This window comes from Solanum pennellii, chromosome 1 (genome assembly GCF_001406875.1).
Source record: "Solanum pennellii chromosome 1, SPENNV200".
Taxonomy (NCBI): domain Eukaryota; kingdom Viridiplantae; phylum Streptophyta; class Magnoliopsida; order Solanales; family Solanaceae; genus Solanum; species Solanum pennellii.
The window spans coordinates 107,036,088-107,062,856 of NC_028637.1; the positions used below are offsets into that span (position 1 = coordinate 107,036,088).

General features: G+C 32.1%; 3 protein-coding genes across 4 annotated transcripts; 1 reads left to right on the forward strand and 2 right to left on the reverse strand.

Moving 5' to 3' along the window:
• Positions 1 to 6,435: 6,435 nt before the first annotated feature.
• LOC107010288 lies at positions 6,436 to 7,302 on the forward strand. The gene has a single exon (XM_015209539.2). It carries the CDS (start codon positions 6,518 to 6,520, stop codon positions 6,962 to 6,964), a length of 447 nt encoding a protein of 148 aa, XP_015065025.1. The 5' UTR covers positions 6,436 to 6,517; the 3' UTR covers positions 6,965 to 7,302.
• An 887-nt stretch (positions 7,303 to 8,189) lies between these two features.
• Positions 8,190 to 12,881, reverse strand: LOC107008373 (plastid division protein PDV2). Its single transcript, XM_015207382.2, has 2 exons — positions 12,449 to 12,881; positions 8,190 to 9,069 (listed from the first exon to the last, which is right to left on the reverse strand). Exons 1-2 carry the CDS (start codon positions 12,668 to 12,670, stop codon positions 8,455 to 8,457), a joined length of 837 nt encoding a protein of 278 aa, XP_015062868.1. The 5' UTR covers positions 12,671 to 12,881; the 3' UTR covers positions 8,190 to 8,454.
• Positions 12,882 to 14,365: 1,484 nt separating this feature from the next.
• Positions 14,366 to 20,439, reverse strand: LOC107015735. Of its 2 annotated transcripts, XM_015216128.2 has the most exons (9): positions 20,097 to 20,439; positions 17,405 to 17,494; positions 16,805 to 17,188; positions 16,010 to 16,413; positions 15,701 to 15,800; positions 15,559 to 15,618; positions 15,391 to 15,477; positions 15,123 to 15,251; positions 14,366 to 15,029 (listed from the first exon to the last, which is right to left on the reverse strand). In XM_015216128.2, exons 1-9 carry the CDS (start codon positions 20,157 to 20,159, stop codon positions 14,727 to 14,729), a joined length of 1,620 nt encoding a protein of 539 aa, XP_015071614.1. In that variant the 5' UTR covers positions 20,160 to 20,439; the 3' UTR covers positions 14,366 to 14,726. The 2 variants fall into 2 exon arrangements, with proteins under 2 accessions (XP_015071614.1, XP_015071630.1); XM_015216144.2 differs by lacking the exon at positions 17,405 to 17,494.
• Between the last annotated feature and the right edge of the window lie 6,330 nt (positions 20,440 to 26,769).

Genomic DNA, 26,769 nt, shown 5'->3' on the forward strand with positions numbered 1-26,769 from the left:
ACATTAAACGACTTAATCAAATTTGAAACCTAACAATCCTAACTTAACAATGTAATCTTGACCTAAAAGCAGCATCAATAAACAAGAAATATGGTTCAACTTTTCTCGAAATTGGAGCCCAATACTGTGTGTGTTTGATCCAATTTGAAATGATTGAAATTTAAAAATGACCAAACGTAGCTGAAGAAATTGCTTTTCTCCTATTTTTTTCTCAATTATATATACTCCCATAAAAATAAATAAATTCTATCCTAAAAATGTTATTCTTTCTGTTCATTTATATTTGTCACGTTACAGTTTAAGAGAATTAATTAATTAATTTTTTAAGCTAATTTGAAAGGTGGAGAATCATAATTAGAAAAAAATATAAATTCCGTTACTACTAAATTTAGCTCAATCACTAAGTGACTGATTTGTACTACTGGTAACTTTCCTTAAAACACAATTTTTAAAAAAGAAATAGCCGTTAATAATTTTAATTTCATTGCATTTAAATACACTCTTCTTAAACTTTATTAAATCATAATTCGATTAAAGATCTTGCTTAAATTTTCTTTCTTCACAAACAATAGATTCACAAAATCTTTGTACAAAAAAAAATAATAATAATGAGTTCCACACGTTGTGCAGCTTGCAAACAATTAAGAAGAAAATGCCCTTCAAATTGTATATTTTTACCATATTTTCCTCCAAATAATCCTCAAAGATTTCTTTATGTTCATAGAATCTATGGTGCTAGCAATGTTGGAAAAATGCTCCAGGTATAAATATTATATTAATCCTATAAGAATCTAATTAATTTCTAATAGCTCCAAATATCTTTTTTAACTAGTAATATTAATTCCTACAATCATTTTATATCGTTTAACTTATTTATTCATCCTTCCTACTTACAAGTTTGACTTATATTATAAAAAATTATTATAGAAATTAAATTCCTTGTTTAATTATTATTATTATTATTGTATAAAATTGTAGCAAGTAGAAGAGCATCAACGTGGAGATGTAGCAGACTCATTGTATTATGAGGCATATTGCAGAATAAAGGATCCTGTTTATGGTTGTGTTGGAATAATTACTGTTTTACATGAAGAAATTTACCATGTACAATGCCAATTGGCTAAAGTACAAGCTCAAATTGACTTACTCTATCAAAATAGACTTTATACTTTCGATCATTCATTTTACTAGCTAACTCTCAAGTGAATTGGTTTCGAGAGCATTCCGCCAGTTTTTGGCGGCTTTCACTTTCAACCCGATTCACCGCCTACGTGCCCTTTACGCCCAGTCTATGGTTCCACATGAGAAACCAGTACGAATATAACCTACATGTCCAATTGAACCTCTCTCTTGAAAAAGAGCATTTTTTAGTGAAGCCTTAGCACGTGAACCCGTAGGAACAGGGCCCTTCTTCTTTGCAAAAAAGCTTTTATACTTTTTCTTTTTTATAGCAGTTCAGCTAACTTGAACTTGTTACATAGATTATTTTTTCTTTTTTGTAGCCGTTTATGGAAATGTATTCATGAATTTCCTCTTTTTAACTTAGTATTCTGAATTTATTGTAGACTCTGACTAGTAATTTGTATTCTTTTATACATTCAACGGACTTGAGCTTTTGTTTTTCTTCTTTGAAGAGTAAAAATTGGAGTCTTGAATTTCAATTGATTGTGATTGCATTTTGCTAACAACAACCACCTTTTTGAGACATTCAGACAAAATTAATGAATTGGTTCTTATTTTGAAAACGTTATACTCTTTATCGTCAAAAAGTAAAAGGAAAAAGTGATGAAATTACAATAAAGTTTTATCAGTCAAAAAGTTAGTGTGACCATCATATGAATTTCCAAACTCCTTAACTTTTTGTTTACATCCTTAATTTTTAGTTTTGTTTTTTTATTCGACGAAAGTTCCTTGTTTGTGATTCTATAGTAAATAAATAATAGTCCCTTTGGATGATTTAAAATTTGATTATTTTTAGTTTTTGAAATTGTTTGGCAAAATTAAAAGTAATTTGAAATAAGTTTAAAATGTTTTTTAAGATAAAAGTTAAAAATTAAAAGCAACTTTCTTATATTTTTTATGTATTGACTTAAAAATTATTTAAATTGGATTTTTTATTTTATTTTTTACTTGAAAGCTAATTTTTAAAGTCAATCCAAATAAGGCTCTAACTCAAATGATACATCAATTTTCGACGAAAATAAATTAAAAGATATATGAGTTTTTTAACGGCACTATGTGATGTGAGTTTGAAATAGTTTGAACATGTAAGTCGATACTCTCACTACCAGGTGGTAATTCAATCAATTAACTAAGCTAAATCTTAAATTAGCTAACACTGATAAATTAATAAAGCATATTCCAACTAATTAGGGCTTCTTTACGAAAAAGTTGTCATAATGACACACACTTCATCCTATATGAACATACGTAGTTTTTTCAACGAAATAAAAAGAGCCTCTCGACAAAGAAAATAAATGGAAATTGAAAGAGACCCAGAGACTTAAAAATGGAATTAAAAAATAGAGTAAAAAAGGAGAAGCAAAACATCAATAATAGAAATAAGTGATTGTGAACCAAACAAATACACACACCACACATCCCCTTCAAGATGTAAATAATTTACAGAAAAAGACATGAAGAATTGTACATATGTATTATGTGGAAAAGGAAGCAACGACGATAGTAGAAAGAGTAAAAATGTAGAATACCACATAGAATGTCGCGGGGATATATACTGATATATATAATATGTACATCAATTTATTCTACTTTATACAAATTTAAATATTTATTTATCGTGTTATATACACATTCAAAATACATATATATATATATCAATTTTAAAAACACATTTACCTAAATAAGAAGACAACAAAGAAACGAATAATTGTGCATATGCATTTTGTGGAAAAGGAAGCAACGACGATAGTGGGAAGTGTAATAAATAAAAGAGGTCCATATCATAATAAAATAATTGTACTGGTTGGATAAAAGAAAACAAAAAAAAGCACATATGGCTACCCCACTAAACTCAAAATGATGTTACTCCTACATATAATGTTCTTCTAAAAAATAAAATAATATGATCGCACAATAATACATAACGTAATTTTTAATTTAGTTTTAATTGATGTTTATAACCTTTAATTTTGAGTGTGCATAAGTAAAGATTTAAACTTGTATAAAATTGAATAAAAAGACACATTCATTGACATGACATCCTACATGACAATTTTGTATCCCATGTGGCTTCCTACATATATTATGCTATGTAGGACACATGTGTCTACTAATTCAATTTAATGTAAGTTTAATTATCTACTTGTGTACACTCAAAATTGAATGACATAGTTATCTGTTGAAGCCAAATTAAGAATTATATTTATATATTATGCCATATATTTAACTACTCAAATGTCCGAATTAATTTACGTCAAATAAATATGGCGTCCAATTCCTATAATAGCTAATAATATGTTGACCTTCGACACAGTATTCCTTTATAAGAAAATATAGAATAAAAAAAAAGGTGTTTTAACTAAATTATTCTTCATAGAAAATATGAGGAAAAAAGGGACTTCTTAGGGTTATATAATCCCTAAATGAGTACAAATTTGAAAAGATAAAGTTAATAACGTTTGATTATGTTAAATGATATTTATTTGAATCAAGATTAAAGATAACTTATGCACTTGGTTAGTGCAATTTATCATTATTAAATAATTTAATAAAGTAAAAAAAATTCTTAATTATAGTTAAATTTTTATTTGTTCATTATATTAAAAATATATTTTAACTTTTAATTGTTCAGACATATCTTAATTTTTTTTCACGATTATCTTTATATTAATTGCTCATTCCAAATTATTTTCAAGTTCATCAAAAACTATACGCTACTCCTTATTATTATTCTTTATGTGTGTAAAGTTTATTGTGGACAAGTAAAAATAACTAAAAAGAAAATTATCTTTCAATGTATATTCCTTCATATTTACTGATTGGATATAAATATTAATAAAAATACACATTTATAATTTGCGATACTAAAGTTATCGATGTATTTCGCTTTCGATGATCAGTGGATCACTCACTATCTAAATTAATTTTTCGGAATTTCACTCGGTGAGTGTGAACCAAATTAAAATGTCTTTCAATTTATAAGACACGTACATAAAAGAATACTATATGTAACGAATAAATTCTTGACGTTGATATCCATTATTTATGGAAAAGCTTGTCTTTCATATTCTTAAGTTTTGCTATTTTTCTTCCTTTAATTTGTTGACCAAAATTAGTTTTTTTCAATAAATAACTAACACACATTCTCCCAAAATAATTTCTTAGAAGGTTGTCCAAACACACAAATAGGATTGTAATTTTAATTTGACTGTCCATAGAAGATGAGAAAATGTCTTAGTAAATGACGTTTTTACTTTTCCAAAATTAAAATGATATTTTCATTTGATCATCGATTCAATTTGATATTTACATTGAAGTTGATTAAATTTAAATTCATATCAAAAAGTTCTATATCAAAACTAAAATACTTTTTTTAAAGCGATTTTATGATAAAAATTCTATTACAATCTTCATTAGTGTCGGATGTGACTCCCTACTAGATAATCATGGAAAATCTACTTTTCAAAGTTAAGTCCATATTTAATTCGAGCATAATATTTAGTAATCGTCTAATTAATGCCTATTTGCTTAAAATGAGTACTATTTAACTAATTAATTAATGAATATCCTTCTAGATAATGTATAATATAATTGGAAATCATAAGATCATATAATAGCTGCACATTTGCATGCTTGAGATTTCTGCTACCTAAAAAGTTCAATGCTCTATTAAAATATTGTTAGTATTTCTTTCTCTTTTCCAGTCATTAAATAATTGTTTGGAATTATAGCTTACTCGTATTAAATATTTATAATAATTCAATATATACATGTCATGTTTTTAAATTTATATTTTATTTTATTTTATTTTAATTAATTAACATGTATTTATTTTATTATATTATATAATAATAAAAATTAAATTAATTTAATATAAACCATCAGTGCGAATAATTTTTTTTCCAATTCATTCCTCTATAGTTATATCGCTCCACTTGCCAAATAAGTATATTATTTAATCATTATCATTACTACAGAGAAGTAATTAAAAAATGTGGCCGGTGGATCTATTATTGTTATTATTATTATTATTATTATTATTATTATTATTATTATTATTATTATTATTATTATTATTCTTTTAACATCTCATACTTGTGTATTTATGTTTTTTTTCCCGCATTCTTAGAAAATACGCTAACAAGTTCATGTGTCAAATTACTTGGACTTGATTATTGTTATGTAATGTTCGAATTATTCTCCATATTCCTATAAGTTAAATTATTTACATTTATACTCCATATTTTCCAATCACAATTTTTAATACTCCTTCGTGTCCATATTATATAGTGATCTTAGCTTTATAAATTAGGTGGCACTACCCCACCCGTTCATATTAATTGTTATATTTTTCCATCGAAAATTAAGTTAACTCGTTTTCAAATTAACTTAGATTAAACTAACTCCATATGTTATATTTAAATAATAGAAAAACTCTATCAATCGTAAATTTAATAAAAATTTATACTTTAAGGCAGTGGCGGAGCCACATATAGTTAAGGGGTGTCGATCGACACCCCTTCGTCGGAAAATTACATTGTATAGCTAGAATAAAATTTTTTTTTATGTATATACATTGCATATTGACACTCCTTGGCTTTTATACGATTTTATTTCTTAATATTTTGACACCCCTTAGATAAAATTCTAGCTCCGCCACTGCTTTAAGGGGTCGTTTGGTATCAAAATAGTTTTGGGATTAGATCATAGTATCGCTTCATTTGTTATTTGGTTGGCAAGTCCAGTATAATTTATTCTGGGATTAGTACCGTGGATAAGTTATCCCCTCCTTTGGGTGGTATAGTAATTTCGAAATAACTTATCTAGGGATAAAATAAATAAATAACATAAATATCTCTTTCAATCCTTTTGTTACATCACTTTCTAAAGGATACTTAGCGAACCAATAAATAGTTCTTAAAATTTATTATTTTGAATACAACAAATAAAACACTCAATAAAAAATAATCCCATCATAATTTATTGTGTCATAATTGATCCCATTATAACTTAAATTAAAACTAAAAGACTCCTAAATACATATAAATATTCACATAATTTGACTTTTAAAAATAAATCGTGACAACTAATATAAGGGAAAAGAAAATTTCAATAATTGCTAAAAACACCATATAATATAGACACGAGTACTTTTTCTGATATTCACAACTTAATAGTTGAGCTTGATTAGCGGTCAAAACCGAGTCACTGAATATTCCCAAAATGCCCTCCACTTCTATATAAACCACAACTCCTTCACTGCCAATTCCTCCACTCAACATACTCTGTTTTCCCCTGTTCTTTTCCTGTAGAAAAAAAAAACAGAACAGTTGAAATGGGTATCTGTACATCTTCACCATTGATGACAAAACAAAATGGAAGCATAATGAATTTGCCAGTTACTAAAGTAGCCATGGTGATTCAGATGAACGGAAAACTTCAAGAATTCCGGCAACCCATTACCGCCGGCGATATCCTTATCCAAAATCCTGATTTCTTCCTTTGTAGCTCAGAAGCCATGAATGTCGATTCATTAGTTCCTCAATTAGCCAAAGATGAAATCTTGCAGCTTGGTCAGCTTTATTTTCTTTTGCCGGTTTCTAAATTACAAACCCCACTTTCACTTCAAGATATGTGTCTACTTGCTGTTAAAGCAAGCACAGCTCTTAATGACTATTGTAATTTGTCCAATATAGTAACAAGAAAATTCAAGAAAATGCACGATTGTAAGGATTTGAACCTGAGACCTCAAGTTTACGAGTCATCTTTGCCACTACAGTAGTAGAAGTTCTTCTTTCCGGATTCAAAATTTATATATGCGTCATATCATTTAAAATGACCAAGGATATATGTCGGTGAAAAATTATATGTAATTTTCTTCGATTTAATCATTTGGTATTTGTAACTCGCTTGTATTGGCTTGTTTAGGTAAGCACGCTAAGGAAAAGTGCTTCCTTATCGAGAAATTTATCATCTCAAAGATTTATTTTGAATTATTTAGTTAAGAATGGAGAGATCTTACGTGTTTGGTATTAATTAATAGCATGTAGTTCTGTATATGTTGAAATAGAATGGATGGTAGGCATTTCCACATGTCCTACATGTATATTGTAACACAAATGCATGTTTATTTTTTCACTAATATTTTGTTTGTTCATTTTTATTTATTATATTTATATTTAATATATTAATTGAAAAAAATAATGTTATATTATTTTTATATAATTAATTTTTAATTTTAAATTATAAAATAATTTAGAGAATAAGTAATTCATGCTAAGAGTAAAACACAGAATAAATAATTATCTTTTTTTAATATGTAAAAAATTTAAAAGTGAAAATTGAAGTGCAATTATTGTTCAATTAATAATGTATTGCTTTTACTTAGCTTATTAATAGCTTCCAGCTTTCAGTGAAAGCGATTCAACACCAACATAGATTGTGATGAAATGGTAAATACTTCCTGCTTCTTAACAAAATGTCTCGAGTTAAAACTCCTTGTATATCCATGTGCATAAACTACAGTATAAAATGGCAATTGCACAACAAGAAGGGCACAAGAAAGTGCAACAGCCAACAAAATGATCTTTCTTGGTTTTGTAGAAAAACAGGAAAAATAACAGTAAATCTTGTAATTTCAACTCAATAATTGGACATCATGTGCTTTTGTCTGTAGGAAGTTGCTGTGATACTTAAAAAGTCTTCAAATTTCAGGTGAGCCAAAACATGAATGTGCAACAATCCTGTCCCTTCATTTAATAAAACACCAACTTGTTTATTCAATCCATTCGTGCGACATTATAGTAATGAACTAAGTTGGCAAATCTACAGCAGATCTATCAAGGGACACACGCATCATACAAAAAAACAAAAAAAGACAAAAACCTTAACTCACAACTCACTACCATGTATTTTCCCAGGTCACCAATTTTCTTAAATATTGTAGGATAACATAGCTCGCGAGTAGGATCCATTTTAAAATAAAGAAAAAACACATAACAAACTCATTGACAATTGAAAAAGAAAACCATAATCGCACAAGTGGAGTCCAAAGAGGACAGAGTATATCCATGTAGTTTCAATAGACCCTCGACTCAAGTAAAGGATATCAAATCAGGTATACAGGGCACAGTGAGAGATATGGGAAATTTATTTTCTGACTGAACTTTCTCTAGCTAAGACAAATTACATTGTCAGGCCACACAGAGTCAATAGAGTCAAAAACTTAAAGTGGGATTTACACAAAAAGAAGACAGAAAAAGGAACAACCTTTCATCCACAGCCATAGTTTACATCTGGAGTAGCCACAACCGATTCAAATGGAATCTCAACTCTCTCTTTCACGACGCACTGAGTTTCACCATTTTCAACCACGGGGACTTTGCTGTTTGCCACCTGTTGAAACAAGTTCGAAACGTTGATCTGATTATCCCGTTTCTTTATCTGAGGCTCAAACCCAGCCAAAGTCAAAACAGATATTACACCAACAACTGTGAGTGCTGTCTTGGCTGCTGCACTGAGGAAGAATTTAACCATTCTTAATGGGCTTTTAGGCTCAGATCTTTCATGATTAGCTTCATCGACATCTTTCCTGGAATTGTGGTTGTGGCTACCAGTTACTCCATTTTGAGTGAGTTTCCGTGCAGATGGCAAGTGTACCCCATAACCCTTGTCTGACACCAGGGTACGAGAAGGTCTGCTAGGGTAAGGAGGAAGTAGAAGATCATTGTTGTCTTCTACTGTTTCAGAAACAAAAGCAATTGCCTCGTGTATGACTTGGTAATCTTTGCCTTCATACCCTTTCAGTGTCTGGAGCAATTTTTCTTGACTATAACCTATCTCAGCCAGCGCTGCTTCTTTTTCATACCATTGTTGTTCTTGTAGTGCCTGAAACATTAGAAATTAATGGCAATGAGGTATAAGCTTCAATAGAGGGGGACAACATAATTGAAATGCATAAATCCGAAAACAAAAGGAATGTCATAAAAGCCTTGTTGTATATTTCATGTAAAAACAGAGCGCAAGATAATAACAGCAACAGCTTCAGAGGATGAGGTCCATGATCTCAGGGCAGGTAATTGGGACAAGGATTTTCACTAAGTTGCCCAGAGATACTGTTTTCCGGAAGAGGCATAGGCAATTCAATCCTAAGGGAATAAGAAAATACTGCAGCATTGGGATATTTGACTTTTGAAAACTAATTTACTCATAGATACTATTGGAAGAGTACCGGGCAAAAAAATACTGCTGATTTAGAATATTGGACTACAGTGTGTTTGAAACAAATTGGAAGACCATCTTTTACATGTAAGTACCAACTTCATTAAAAGAATTTCCATGAAGACAGGCTAGTAGATGTTTGTCATGAAAATACTGCTGACTTAGAATATTGGACTACAGTGTGTTTGAAACAAATTGGAAGACCATCTTTTTACATGTAAGTACCAACTTCATTTAAAGAATTTTCATGAAGATAGGCTAGTAGATGTTTGTCATGAAAATACTACTGCTTTAGAATAGGGAGAACAGCCTTTCGGCTTTACTAACAGGAAAATAAATCCCATAAAGTTGACAGATTGTTTTACTTGTAAAGACCAGAGGCACCTCGTCATTTTTCATGAGATATCAAAACAAATGCATCTGTTGAACAAAGATTAATCTTGTTTCAGTAGTAATTCTAAAGCTTATAAATGGCATTGCAATGATGGAGCAGGATTGACTAACGTGATTACTGAATCAAAAGTTTAACCCTGCATTTATAGATTACGGATACAAAGTTTTCCCTCTGCAGAACATCACAACCAAGCACATTCTACAGCCCCAAGCCCAATATGCCACATCCAAGAGATAATTTAAGCATAACAATTATCTAAATTAACATGAAGATTTTTCATACAAACATCAAACTCTATGATGAAAGCCAAATGATGACCCATTAGGATGTGGCATTTTTATTCCGGAAACAAAATGTAATCCCTCTTGCAACATGATACAGTCACTTTCCAGTTGACTATACATAGTATCTGCAACAGACACTTAGCAACAGATCCTAGCTTGCACATTAGATAGGAACACCATCACTTGAAATACACGCCTCCACGACAAAGTGACATAGTTATTCTTGTCTGATCGATCAATATTTTGCCGACACATTACACTCAGAAGCTACTTAATTAAACCTTGGATAATAATCTTTAAGCAATTTAAAAGTAACATTAAAAGAACAAATTTGTAATGAGAAACATCACAGCTGGAACTCTTGTTAAGTAGTTGGGGAAAACTTTTCAAAACACTCGATCAATTTTCAGCTGTGTCAAATGGATTATGGGGTTTCACACTGAGATTTCCATTTCTCTTATTAGAATAGCATGATTGGTCTCGTTTATGAAACAACGTCTAAAATCAGGTATCTATGTGACCTACAAAGAGACTGCTACCGCTAGGAATCAGCATTCACATCATTGATGGAATCAATTTAAAGAAGTCAACAATTTTAGGGGAACGTCGTTCAGGTAAGTTATATTTCAGGGGATTAGTGAGTAGTAAAAAGTAGCACCTCAGAATCTTTAGCTTCAAAGAGAGATGAGAAAATTACAATACAAGTAATAATATCCAGGTTCACTTGCACTACATAGGCAAAGGTTCTATTCCCATCCAAAGCTACATTCTCCTACCCCTTTACCCTCTCCTCTGTATGCCCTTCATCGCTTGTATATAATAATCAAAGACAAAAGAGTTGTCACTCAAATCTCAACTGGATTGCTTTTAAGGGTGCTAAGAACGTTATCCAAATTATTTTCCACAAAAAGAAGAAGAAAAATTTAATCCAAATTAAGGTTGGTCAGGATTTGAGCTCCGATTTGTCTTGCAATATACAGACATAGTCAGACACTTCATTTCAAAAAAAAGTAGATTCAAAGACTACCATTTAACATTTGACCACGGTCCTTGAACTCAAAGTTGCATACAGTAGTCAATAGTCTGCTTAGGTAACAACGTAAACATCTTTACTCTCATCTAAAACTCATGTAAACTTTAAACCCCCTAAGTCCCACTTATCTCACCCAAGAATTTGAAAACGGCTGGTTCTTCTTAACTTGACAACATTTAAAATGACTTCATGGTACATGGAGTAGATGTATATACATTATGGACACAACAAAGTTCACAAAATGTACGAACACACCCTAACAGTAGTAAATAACAGTAACGTGCAAGTTGCAACAACATTTAAGCCCCAGGGCTTTGGTCTAGTGGTAAGAGTGCAGTCATAATGTGGGTTGGATTTAGGTGCACATCACGGTTCAAATTCTGCTATTGTGCCAGAAACAAGAACTCTAATACTTGATTGGAGAAGGGTAGAGGCGCAGGCCCATTATTTACGGAGTTTTGAACCAGGATTTCTCAGTCATCAGCATGAATGTATATGGTAATGTGCAACAGCTTTAGAGATCAGATATATAACTGAATGTCAAATCCTGAAAATTTTACACATTTCATTGAAACTGAAGAATGCACATGATAGTTTATCGAAACGGAGAGCTTTTCATCCATTCCAGTCAAGAAGACTTTTATTCACTTCGTGAACAAATCTAAACTGCGTTAAATCCATCTAATTCACCATTACACATTTGCTTAATCTCACCGAAGAAAATTCAATACAGAATATCCAAATGCAGGTTTCCATCCAGAAAAAATAACATTAGGTTAACCATCAAATTTTTATCCCAACTTCAACTCTAAAAACTTTAAACATATTTCTCCCTAACGCGCAATAAAAGCATCAACAAGAGAACAACATAACCACTCATCACACAGAGGAAAATTTCCTAAAGCAAATATGTTCATAGCACAATAGGTATACCAGACTACAGAGCTCAGTTGGTTGGCTTACATCTTGTTGGTGAGGGTTCGATTCCCCACATTGTAATCCCCTCCCATTTCCCCTTCCCTACCGCCAATATTGAAAAAAAGAGACTACAGAAACCCCATCAAGAAAGTCGATGCAAGTGAGTTAAGAAAATCAAACAAAGCTTCTTCTAGCAACTACTCATTAAGGTTAAACCCTAGATTAGGCGCCGCCTTTCCTATCAAATCAAGAAAAGTGAAAATTCTGTAGCATATAGAAAACAACTACAACCCCTCAATCTCAAACTAATTAGAGTCAGTCAGCAATACATAAAATCTTCTACAATCACACATTTACCCAAAAAGGGGAAAAATTCCAAGGTTCAAAATTGAAGTAGAACACGTATCAAGAAGAGACCTGCAAAGAAGACACTTGGGCTTCAAGTGATTCAAGAGCATCCTTAATCTTCAACAAGCAATCCACTGCTTCATCATCATCCTCATGGGTTTTCCCATCCGGGTCTTCTCCATTTCCAGATTCCACTTCAGCTTTCTTAGATGCTTTGTGAATACAATTCGTTATCTCTACCCTCAGTTCAGAGATTCTAGACAGCACTAACCCTATTCTATCTTCATCCATAACTTTAAGATTCTTGATTTTTGGGTTCTGCAAATTGAAAATCTTGAATTTTGCGCAAATGGGGTTTCTGTAATGAGGACAAAGAAGTGGCAAGAAAGTGACAAAAGAAAAAAGAAGCAGCGAAATACAAGTGATTGTGGTGCTTTCTTGAAACTAAAGAGATGACATTAGAGCTTCTTTTTTTTTTTCACTGTATAAACCCTTTTAACAAAACAAATTTCTAATTGTTGGTTTTGTCCTTTTACCCGAAACTAATATAATCTCCAACAAACCTTTGATTTTCGGAAATTATTTTTGTGGTCCTAAATCACTGTTGCTATTTGTTTGGGGTTATAATTAATGAAAAGGGAAAAGAGTCTGATATACCCCTTAATTTTGTCATTTGAAGTTGATATACCCCTCGTTATAAAAGTAATTTATATATGCCCTTATCGTTATATAAACGGCTCTCATTTACCTCTGCTGTTACGAAATGACTCACATATACCCTTCATTTAACGAAAGTTAAAAAATTAGTTTTAAATTTATATTTATTGCTTCTAATTTTTTTAAAAAAATTATTTAGGGATATATATGATTCTTCTATCAAAGTTCAAGGTATATTTTAATTTTTTTCATACATAAATTATTTTTTGACTTCTTTTATTTTAATTATTTGAGTTTCTTATTCTTATTTTATTTTTTTCTTTCATTCCTTAGTTTAAAGGAAAAAAAGTTAAACTATTTTTTTACTGTGTATTGTAATTTAATTTCGTATTCGAAGAAAAAATTTGGTCATCTACAATAAGTTTTACAAGAATATTAGTGAAACATAAATAAATTTGATATAATAATTATAAATTAGTCATTGAAACAAAAAAAAAGTCAAAAGAAATATGTTTGACGATATTAAATTTACTCATATGGGATTATATTTTTTTTTTAAAAAAATAAAAATTTAGATTAAAATTATTTTTTTTTCATTTCCGTTAGAGGAAAAGGGTATATGTGAGTCATTTGTTTACAAATAGGGGATATATGAATCACTTTCATAACAAGGGGTATATCAGCTCTAAATGACAAAGTTAAGGGGTATATCAGATCTTTTTCCCTAATGAAAATAATGATAGTACTTGAATACTTCAACTTTATTAGTATTATTTTTCATTAACTATTTGTTTAGCCTCAAAATGTTTATGAGGTCACAAAAAAAATCAACTAATTTAAATTATATTTAATTTTTTGAAAATGTGGATGTAAGGAAAGTAATGCAATAATAACGAAATTGATAATTAATTTTTGGGGTGCGAGCATGTTCAAGACCTAGTTTGATATGATATCGTGGGCTTTATCCCAGGATTGAGGAGGAGGTTCTGGAGCTGATCTCAATTGGTCTAACAAGTCCTTGGTTCGACTAACTATTGACTGGTTCAATAATTGACTATAGTTCTTTCTGCATTTGTCACGTATCTGGTTAAATAGTCTTTCATATATTTCAATCAATATATGAAAGGAGTCTCTGATCAGATGTAATTGTCTTCACTCACCTCTCGGCAAGTTATCCTTCATATTTTTTCACATTGAACTGAGACTTCTTAAATCCGAAAGGATTATAGTTGAAAGATAATACAAACACCTAATAATTTAAATATAAAAGAAATTATAGTTAAAAGATAATAAAAACACCTAATAATTTAAATATAAAACTCACTAAATAAATTTAACCTATTCACTCCTTTATAATATACAACACCACTTATTTATAGTTCCCAACTGCCTTTAGGCTTTTGCATACAATTCTTCTGCTTAGAGCTACAATAACCAATGAAAAACTCTCAACAAGAAGGAAAAATAGAAAAACAAGAGAATAAATGAGGTTTTGGACCATCCAAATTGTTACAAACTCACTTATGAAAATGAGGACAGACTCATTAGTCATTAGGAATGACAGTTGAATCACAACTATAGCACTTCTGTTAAACAACAAGTTCAAATATTTCACAAAAATGAACCACTTCTCAATCTGAATAGCCCCTTTGATTGTGATTCATCTGAGATTCAAAACTCTTGAGTTTGATCACTCAACCAATTCACTTGAAATAAGGTATCTGAAACTGAAGTTGTGAGGAATCCAATCAATTTTCTTCCACAACTTTCGTTGCTCGGGCTGCTGAAATTTCTTCCTCAAATAACAAGGTAATGCCAGCTCTGTAGTTTCGAAAAAACCAGATGGACTCACATTCACTTCTTTAACATAAGATTCCATATTCTTTGGAAGGACTAGTTTTTGTTCTTTGTGTACCCTTATGTTTGCCTGAATGTAATCATCTTTAGCCACTTCTAGTTCTTCGAATACTCTCTTCGATGTGTATAAACGAAGCTGCATATGTACAAGATATCATCAGTTTTAGGCAAAACAGGAAAAGAAGATAGTTCGAATGAAATGACAGTAATGCTTTTGTCAGTGCATTACCACAGGATCAGAATGATTTCCTGAGCAAAGAGCAAAGCGTAGGCGAGGATCTGGATGCTCTATTGCATATCCTCTTCTAGCATCGCCGACTTTAAATCTTTGTTTCGTAAAGAACAATGATTGAAGCCACTACAGGAAAAGTTAACTTTAATCAGTCTTGAACAAATTAGTCATCTAAGTAATGCATATGAATTCAAGGAGGAAATGTAGTAACATGAGCTCTCTCAAAGTACTGCAGAAACAAGAATTGATCAATTTAATAACTTACCTGACCGGGACGAGGCAACTGGCATTGTAGTATAGAATTCTGGATCATGTCCACACTTACTGTATTCCCTCCAACATTGTAAGCTGACTGAAAAATGAAAAAGATTACTGAGTTATAAAGAACCAGTTACACAGCAAAAACTGTTACATTTTAGCAGAATTTTCTTACCTTAAGAAGTAAAGATGCTCTCTTGAGATTACTTCTTGGAATCCCATGAACCAAAAATGCCTGTAACATACACGATGCTGGTTCATAATATATCGCATAGTAAAAAAGGTCTTGGGATAACTCTTAGGTACAGAAATCTTACATGCATTACTAATGCATTGTGGACATTAATCCAAAAGGCTAGTTTCTCTTCATGTCTCATTTCTTCAGGGGCAACTTCTTCCAATTTTGAGACTAGGTACCTGCATTGGCAAGTTTAAGACTATTCAGGTTTGCATAACTTCACAAGTTTACTGAAAGATCAAAAGTTACGTTGAACGCAAAAGTTAATTTGTACTTGTAATGAACAACTATTTTTAGAAGCTATCAACATGTAAATGTGTTGAGATTTTGGTGGCTTCTATGTAAGAGGTATAATTTAAATACACAAAGTTGAGTTAAAAGGCTTTACCTAAATTGTTTCAGCATTTGTTCAACACCATCTAAGCTCTGACTATCTCGACACAGTCGTTGCACCTCAAACATTCTAACAATGAATCCACTAAATCCCTTTGAGTCTTCAAAGTGGAAAGGATTACTCAACAAATTGGAAGGTGAAGTTTCTATGCATTGATGTCCCTTCATATCACTCTGAGCTTGAGGAAAAGATTCAAGTGTGGATGATGAAACTGAGATGGGAGACAAACTTAAATCGCGACTGAATAAAGGTGGATCAGCAAGCTGACAATATATGGCTGAAATACACTTGATCATTTCCTCAGACAACCGGCTTGGCGAGTCATGATAAAGATTATTAGAACAACTAGTATCCTGATGCTCCATGAGACTCCTGTTTGAAGTTGATGGCTGAGCATGCTGGTTGCAACATGATAAGATTTCCATTATTAGTTACTCTACAGTGTATATTAACAAAACTTAGTTCTTGTATTATGTGCAGAGTGCTAAATGAAATAAAACTAAATTAAGATGAATAATCTAGATAGCAGTAAGACACAGGTTGTTTTACGCTCATTATAGCCAAAAACTCGAGACCAATGTTAGTTTACACCTAACTTAAACCCCAAAAGCTAACTCGTGACTCATGAGGTTAAGGGTTGCAAACCACTTATAAACTCATGCCTATCCAGTGCCCTCGCTACCAATTCCACTCGACTATATCACTGGCTTGGAACAAGGTGAGGAGGCCTCCCTCTGTTGCAAAACTAAAAATGATATTTTTTTTCTCTTTTTCTAGAAGTACCATTACCTCCAGCATTGATAAAGGCATAGAATGGTATGAGTCTACAGCATCAGCAAGAACTGCAGCTGAAGGTGAAGCTCTGAAGGAACAAGCAGCATGTGATAGGGAAGAGTGACATCTCAAAATGGTTGAGTCAACTAATCTTTGTTTGTCATCATCACATTCTTTGATTGCATTACTCAAAGTTGTCAAAACAGGATTTTCCTTCAACTTGTCATTTTTCTCCTTCACTTCTGCAAACTTCTTAGCTTTTGTTCTGTCATCCTTCATGGACAGTGGTTCTAATCGCTTGGCAAATGTTCTCCGATACATTGAAAGAAGATACTTCTCCAAACACATAATATTCAGCTCCAGAAGAGCAATTTCTCTAACCAGATCCTCATGAGCATGCTGAAAGTCAAAAAAAAAAAAAAAGCAAAGATAAATTACTAAAGACAGAACAATTCAGCCAGCATTGGTATATTTGGTATGACTAATTAAAAACGCGGAGAATGATTTTCATATTCCCAAAAACTTTTGAAGAGAAGTCATTTTCCTTCGCAATTATTTCTAACACATAAAAAAAAGTAAACAAGAAACAGAACAAGTACAAAAAGAACTTCTTACATCAACCTCTTCTTTAGAAGAATGATGGTGTCTGCCGCCATGTAATTGTCTCTTCTTCAGCTCAACATAGTTCTTCTCTATCCCAGTATCCTATTTACAACAACAATAACTACGCCTAAATATCAAACAAGTGTTGGGCTTTGTGGAGGCTTGTGAGCCGGCCCGACCCATTACTGAAACCCTAGGTTAACTATTTGGTTTTCCTATAAATATGATCCTTGTATTTGTAATTCAAAACAGCAGCACAAGTGAAATAAAATCCTCCTGTTACAGTCGTGGAGTAGGGAAACCGAACCACGTTAAATTCTTGTGTGTCCCGTTTGTGTTCTGTTTCTCTTTTCTCTAGATTATTTGTGTGTGTTGTGTGTTTAATTCCCAACAATTGGTATCAGAGCGAGGTTTCAACAACATTGTAACACAAACTGTGAGAAATTGTCACCTAGGGTTCTTGTGTGAAGAACTGTGTGCAGGGAGGAGTAGCCGCCGTTACCGTGTGGGTAACCTCAAGCAGCAGCCGGCTAGGAGAACCGCGCAGGGTGCGAACAGCCGTCGTCCGTGTGCTGTCCGTCGCGCCGTTCCGTTGGCCGCCGCGTCGAGGAGCCTCAGATCCAGCCGCGAGCGTCCAGATCGTGAGCATCGTCCAAATCGCCGCCCGCTGTCTGTAGACGCCGTTAAGGGAATTGCCGAAGTCCTTTGAGATGGCAGAAGATGGGAAGTTCCGAATTGAGAAGTTCGATGGTACAGATTTCAGTTGGTGGAAGATGCAGATTGAAGATTTGCTGGTTCAGAAAGATTTGGACGTAGTGTTGGGTGACAAGCAAGGAAAATTGTCTGATGCAGAGTGGGCAGTTTTGGATCGGAAAGCTATGTCAGTTATCCGACTCTCGTTGACCAAGAATGTTGCGTTCAACATTCTTAAGGAGAAGACAGCGAAAGGCATCTTGGAAGCCTTGTCTAACATGTACGAGAAGCCATCTGCAGCAAACAAAATTTTTCTGATTAGAGAGTTGGTGAACACAAAGATGAAGGAAGGCAGTTCAGTTACCGAGCACATCAACTCATTGAATTCGATCTTAGCCAGACTTTTGTCAGTTGGCATTAAGTTCGATGATGAAGTTCAAGCTTTACTACTGTTATCATCATTGCCTGACAGTTGGTCCGGAACGGTTACAGCAGTTGCCAGTTCAGTGGGACCTAATGGATTCACCTTTGAGAAGATTCGTGATCTCGTTCTTGGCGAGGATGTCAGAAGAAGGAGTTCTGGAGAATCATCAGGTGATATGCTAAACGTCGTCAGAGGCAGAGGAAATAACAGAGGTAGTGGGAGCAGGAACCGAAGAAGGAGTCAGTCAAAGGCTCGGGATGGCTCAGGTGTAACATGTTGGAACTGCAAGGAGGTGGGGCATTTCAGGAATCAATGCCAGAAAGACAAACAAGTCAACATTGCAGAAGACAGCGTCAACGAGGATTTGTTTATCTGTTGCGCGGAGAGCAATGTGGATTCCTGGGTCATGGATTCTGGTGCTTCTTTTCACGCTACCCACAGCAGTGAAGCATTGCAGAATCTGGTTATTGGAGACTTTGGAAAGGTAAGGCTTGCAGACGATAGAGCTCTTGATGTTACGGGCATGGGTGACATGGTGCTGAAGACGCCAGTCGGTTTCTGGACCTTGAAGGATGTCAGAGTTGTTCCAAGCTTGACGAAAAGTTTGATTTCTGTTAGGCAGTTGGATGAACAGGGACATCATGTGAAGTTCGGAAATGGGCAGTGGAAGGTCGTGAGGGGCAATCTTGTCATGGCTCGTGGAACAAAAAGAGGATCGTTGTATATTGTCGGATTACCGTCTGAGGGAGTGACCGTCCCAGTTCAGAAGAAAAACAAAGTCCGGTTCACAGAATCTCGTGGGCAGAAGAAGGTTGTCTTTGCAAGAAAGAAACCCAGAGCCACAGGTCAGATTCAGGATGAACGAGCAAGGAAAGGTTCAGGAAGACCAGTCAGAGGCGTTTGTGGCAGTGGGAGCACCGGCCGTGCTTCAGCCAAGGCTCCTAGAAGACAGTGGGTCAAGAGAACCAGTATTCCAGCTGTTGATACGTCTCCAGAAAATATCTTGCTGAGTATGGAGAGTGTTTGTTCTCAGGGAGTTCTAGGATCCGGCAGTTCGTGTCTCAAGTGGGAGCCGGTAGGGACCGAGGACGAGTCAAGGGCAGTTTCAGCCGTGACTGATGTGTTGAAGCTTCGGGGAGCTTCAACGGGCCTTTCAGTTGACTGATGAGAAGGCCGCTGTAGCAGGAGAGAGTTGAAAAAGATTACTAGACATACAAGTGTTCTAAGTGGATGACAGTTGAAATTCTTCAAGCCTCCAAGTGGGAGATTGTTGGGCTTTGTGGAGGCTTGTGAGCCGGCCCGACCCATTACTGAAACCCTAGGTTAACTATTTGGTTTTCCTATAAATATGATCCTTGTATTTGTAATTCAAAACAGCAGCACAAGTGAAATAAAATCCTCCTGTTACAGTCGTGGAGTAGGGAAACCGAACCACGTTAAATTCTTGTGTGTCCCGTTTGTGTTCTGTTTCTCTTTTCTCTAGATTATTTGTGTGTGTTGTGTGTTTAATTCCCAACAACAAGTTGCGAGAAAGAACCAACAATCTGCTTTAGAACATAAGATAATGGTAAATAAACAAAGTCTTACCAAATCAAGATGGTGTGAATATTTGCAGAATTCACTAATCTTTTCTTCCTCCATTGTCTTCATCAATTAGTTAAACTGCATGTCAATGTGAAAGTTCAGTCATTTATAACTGCTAATTGGCTTAACTAATTTTATTTTGCTCCAAATTTTAACATGACGAGTAGTATGTATAGCAGTGTCACAAATGACAAAAAATGAAGTGTATAAGTAGAATATATATATAATAGAAATCATATTGGAAAAGACCCCACAAATTTAAAAATAAAATTTACTGAAACAGAGCATTAATTGCAGCTATGTACATCTACCCAAACAGAAGCAAGAAAAACAGGTTATGACAAATTCCAAGAAACATTAAATTAGTAACAACAAAGAATGCTTTAAATATTGAGACTACTCACCACAAGTTTCCTAAAATAATACTCTCTGACTCCGTTTCATAAAGAATGACCTAGTTTATTTGACACAGAGTTTTAAGAGTATAAAGAAGATTTTTGGATCTTATGGTCCAAAATTAAAGTTAAGTTAAATATACAAAATTACCCTTTGATCTTTTAGTCTTAAACATGCCACATGAAAAATTGTTAAAAAAGAAGAAGAGGTCATTCTTTTTTGAACATACTAAAAAAAAAAGGAGGACACTCTTTTTGAAACGGAGGGAGTACACAATCAAGTGGTTCACTATGATTGTTAGTACTTCCTCTGTTCCTATTTACTTGTCCATATTTCCTTTTATAATTGTCTCTATTTACTTGTTCATTTTAACAAATCAAGAAAGGACAATAGTTTTTTTCCTAATATGCTCTTATTTAATTCTAGAAAATTTCTAGTACTACTAAGTTGTAATGCATGCTTTTTGGTACCAGAAAATACATTTATTATACCTAGGGAATTGCATAATCTTTTAAGTAAAGGGTAAAATTATAACTAACCTTAGTGCCTTAATATATGTGTCACTTCTAAAGTGGACAACTAAATAGGGACAGAGCGAGTAGCATTTTATATTTTTCACTCCAAAGTATGGTCTTATATTTATGAATTATGAGCGCATGCATCCATTCACTCTTTAACGTGTGGCTTATTTTAAGTCTTTCACTATTCTTTACTTTTTGTTTAATCATCTTGTATTTGGATCATCATTCAAAGTGCGTAAAAATTTGCAAGTCTATTCACACTTTGAAATAATTTTAGAATTGCGGAGACTGAAGTTAGACTTGATAAATATGTGAAATTTCATATTCTATCGCTCAAATTTGAGTCATTTTCGCCTAATGTTCATGTAGATATAGCTGAAGTGCAGACAACACTAGGCTTTTACATATCTGAAGTTATTTCAAAATTAATAAACGTATAAAAAAAAAGAAGTTAAATGGCGATGTTTAAATAGAATACCTAGATTTTTTTATTAGATCAAGTTTGGATGCTATATTATTCTTTGTTGGTGAGGGTTTGACTAGTCACTTAGAAAGCAATACTACCTTTATAGTGGACTACTTTTATGAGAAGGGACCGGGAGCCTTTTGTTGCATTAAAAGAAGTAAATTAGCTGGTAACCTTTTTTATTTCAACAAAGTCACATTTTAGACTTTGGAATATACACCATGCTAAAAAAGTACCAAAGTTTTTCCTTTAATGCATTTACCCAATTATTACCAAATGACAAAACGAATTGTATAACGTATTTAATGTATGTACAGCAAAGAAGTACTGATTTTATAAATTGAAGGGTCCTCCGATTCTAGCTTACACATGAACATGTTCCCAATTTTAATTCAAATGACAACTAACGTGGACAACCTACTTCTTTTTGCTATATTAAAAAAAAAACAAAACACAATACAATGGTTGCTAATCATCATATAAATATACAATGCTAATGTGCTAACTAGAATTCGATATGTAATTTGATTAAACTAATTAGCTAAGTAATGTCTCACCATCCAAGTTTATGACATGTATTGTCTGCTTTAATTCAATATGCTTTAGGTCTTCTTAAATTAGAAATTTGTTAATCCTTCTCTGACTTACCCTCTATCATGGTCGTCATAATACCTCACAAGTACTTCGCATTTCTCACGATACTTCATTTAATTATAACACCAGATCATATATGTCACCCAAATTCACGGGGGAGAACAAATCTTATCAGTACGTACGTAGTTGTGGGGGAAAGGGAATGGATATAGTAAAAAAAGTAAGTTGGTGGGCTTTATCCTTCAAGGAGATGCACTAACAAGAGATCACCTAAAAAGGGCTGAAAGGTGAAGGTCAAAGCAATTGCAAAAAGAATGTGACAAATTGAAATGACTAGTCTAGTAAGTAATTTTCTGATTTGTAAACAATTTAAGTTGTAATTATATATGTAATAATAAAAAAATTGTGACGATATGAATATAATTCGTTATAATTTAGTTTTATCATAAATCATGAATCTCTTAATCTTATAAATGAAAAAACTTTTGATAGTTACAGAAATACTTTTTTCTTTACTAACGTGACGCAATGAAAATTCAGATTAATCAAATCAAGTAATCTATATCGTAATAGAATGTTTTGTATTGTATGTGACATCTAGCAAGATGCATGGGAGGATGTGCATTTCTGATGATTACTTAACAGTGAATTGAAAGAAGAAAAGACGACATTCTTTCTAAAAGTTGTAAAGTGGTGATAGAACAAATATTTTGAAAGAGAAAAGACAAACATGCATCCTTTGGTTTAAAGGGTGAATACTTTCTTGGTGCACACATCGATGACCAACACCCACGTGTGAGTTGTGACTCATTGCCTCACCTTATAAAATCCATCATTTTTTCGTTCGATGTTTAAATTCGTATTAGAGCTTTAACTAATCATATTTTGTAAGATTTATTCAGAAGTGACACACTCAATAGAATATTTTTTTATATTCAATGTTCAAATCAAAACCTCTGATTAAGAATAAAATACTTTCACCAGTACACCACAACTCATATTGAAACACAATCACTTTAAATTTCTTCCTATGGTGTTGTGGCTTTAGTCGATACTCGAATAATGGGGTAACAATGTCATTAATTTAGCTTGATATATTTTTAGGTGGGACTAACTCCTATCTATAGTTAATATGCAAATTCAGAATTGAATTCGTTATATTCTAAAGTTATAAGTTCGTATTAATCACAGTAATTATATAATTTTTTACGCTTAAAATTTACTTTATGCTTACTTTTTAACTAAATTGTTATTTCCTGGCTCACATCTAATTACTTTAAAGATAATGATATTCAAATAATTAATATAGATTTCGAATTAAACTCGTGCATTACGTGTGAATTCTCTTCTCTTCCACTCAGTTGATCAAACAATTCCAAACTAATTATGATTAGCGATAAGTCACGTTTCAATCTAATACAAGTAAATAACTTGTCTATTTAAGGCAAATTGAAGGAATATTACCTTTCACTTTTTCAATTATATTTACAACTTGAACTAATATCTAGCGAGATACATAAATTGACATATTCTTAATTAAGAGTATTTATTTAAAATGTCATAAAATGTGAGTTGGAAGCTAAAAAGGCAAAAAAAAAGTTAAAAATTTCAAAAAGGTATATCATATTTTTTTAGACTAAAAGGGAAAAATCACTACTATTAAAGTGATTTCTCTCTGACAGAGATGAACACAGTTCACGCTGTTTAAATTAAAAATCGAAATCGCTATCCAACAGTAATTTTCTCCTAAAAATTTTTTTTTCCCCTAATACGCTGTCACAGCAGCGTTTTCATAGAATTGCTTTAACACTTTTCTGTCGTGAAAACGCTGCTTTGGCAGTTTTTTATAAATAATTAAAAAAAAAAACCGCTCTGCTTAGCAGCGTTTTCCTTAATTTTCTTCTTTCCTTTTTTTTTTCATTCCTGTACTTCAATTTATTTTTTAAAAAAAAGAAATGCTGCCTTTGCAACCTGAACTTTATTTTTATAAAAAAGAACTGCTGCCTTTTTTTTTTTTAATTTAAATTTTTTGGACCAGTGATTCTTTTATTTCTCTTAAAAAAAATAAAATAGGAGGGACATATAAGGCTGGGCAACGGAACGGGATGTATCGGTACCGGTCTGATATCATTTCGATTCATTCCGGTTCATCCTAGTTCGGTTGCCTACGGAACAGAACGGGACATTCCGATCGGGACACGGAATGGAACGGAACCAAAGTTTGTTATCGATTTATCCCGATTTATTTCGGTTTTGGTCCGATCTGGTTCGATTTTGATCCAATTCTGATTAATTAATATTTATTGATTAATTTATATTATATATTTATTAATTAATTTATATTATATATTTATAAATTATAATTTATACTTTATATCAAATAATAAATACTATCCAAGTAATCAACTATCCCCTATTAGTATTACATTAGTATTACATTCGAGACTTAGTTGAAACAAAACCCTTCCTAGAAGGTGGTTGCGTAAACAATGCACTCTACTAGTAGTTGTAAATTGAAATTATAATTCATAATACAAATTTAAATAAATTAAATTGATATTTTTTAATTTGTTTAATTGTTTTATTCTTATTTTTATTTAATTTTTTAAAATTACAAATTTAATTTATTTAAATTACAAGTTATAAATATTACTTATGAATTATAACATATTAATAAATAATAATTAGACTTAACTTGAAAACTTAATAAGTAAAATTTTTATAAAAGATATCTTTAAAATAACTTAAGTAAAAGATTACATTATAAATTAAAAAACTACTAATTTAAACTTAGAAAAACAAAAAAATATTCATATTTTCGTTAATTCAAAAAAAATTATTTTTTGAAATAACTAGATGTGTCATCCCGTTTATTTCATTCCGATCCATTTCGGTTTCATCCCGGTATATAGTGGGACGGAATGAAATCGAGTATCAGTCCCGATAATTTTGATCCGATTCATCTCAATACCGATCAACTTGTCCCGTTCTGATCCGGTACCGGTTCGTTCCGGTCTGTTGCCTAGTCTTAGGGACATATAAGCCCAAAGTACAGCAAAATCAGATACCCAAAACACTGGTAAAACGCTGCCTTAACAGCGATTTTTTAAAAAAAGTTTAACAAAAAGCTGCCAAAGCAGCAATTTTCATGAAAACAAAATTAATAAAAAAAATCTATGAAAACGCTGCTACAGCAGCAATATTAGTGAAAAAAGAAAAAATGGGAGAAAATGGTTGCTTCAGGCAGCGATTTTTAATTTCAACGGAGTACACGACATTCATATGTGTCAGAGGAAAATCCCTTGGTAATAGGGATTTCGCCCTTTCGGTTAAATAAAAATATGATGTGCCCTTTTAGAAGTTTTGACAATATTTTTTGCCCTTTTGACTCCGATCTCCATAAAATGTCTAGAATTTTTTTTTTGAAAAAAAAAAGTCACTTCATATATTCGTCTAAAATATAAGAACCGGAAGTAACTTGCCAAACAAAACGAAAAATTATTTACAAAATTCATTCCAATTTAATTACTGAAAATAAATAAAAAAAGATTTAAAATATAGGCTATCAATGATCCTAGCAGAAAACGTAGGTCATGGCACAGTAGTTTAGTGATTAATAAAATAGGAAAAAATCACGAGATACATTATGATGTAAGTATTTTTTTTTCTCAATGTTATAATAGAAAGTAATTTGATATTTAATCAAGATAAATAAGCTGGTTCCACACTATTATTGTCATTCTTTTTTTTAAAAAAAAAAAAAACATAGATCTTGGTAAGCCAAGTGCTAACAATATTTAAAGGAAGTGACAGACATGCTCATAGACCAATTAATAAAAACATTAAGTATATAGATAATAGAGCTTCATTAATGATCATCTCATATGATGCCACACTTACCGCTGATTCTATTAACTCCCAAAATAATTAGAATGAGAATCACAAGTTAACTTTAATTTTTGTTAGTCCACTTTACATTTTTCACTTCTTTTTTAGAAAAAAATAATATAAATTTTTATCGGATCATCATATTGATTGATGTATTGAATATAAATAAAATATTGATATATTAAAAATAACAAGTAAAAATAAAAAATTATAAATTATTATGTGATTTTATAAAACGGTACATGTAACTTCCTTAATTTTTTTTGAAACAGTATCAAATATCTCCAACAATTTTTCTACCTTTTTTTTTTTTGACTTACTATTTCATTATATTCTTCTTTTATCTCTTTTACTGTTGTCATCTTTTTATTATATTCTTTTTTCGGAATTAAATACAATCAAGTAAAATGAGATAAAAGAAGGAAGTACTTGAGTAATCAATATGATGTGTTGAATTTATTAACAACAATTGGACTATGGGAAATTGGGGACATGAATAGTAATAGAAATATCAGTTAAATAGAAGAAATCTAAATCAAATTTATTTATTTTTATTATTCTCAAAACTATAACTGATAAATACTATATTTCTTCTTTTGTTTCTTTGGATTCCATAGTTGTATAGATAAAGAAAAGGAAAAAAAACATATTTTCTTGTAATAATAATGCATAGATAAATGTACACTTTAGGTTATTGTAAATAAGAATTATAGCAAATTAGGACTCTTTTTTATGTGCTATATTATTAAATAGTCAAATTAAAGGCAAATATTATTACAATTAAAGTAAGAACGGACATATGACGTTGCAA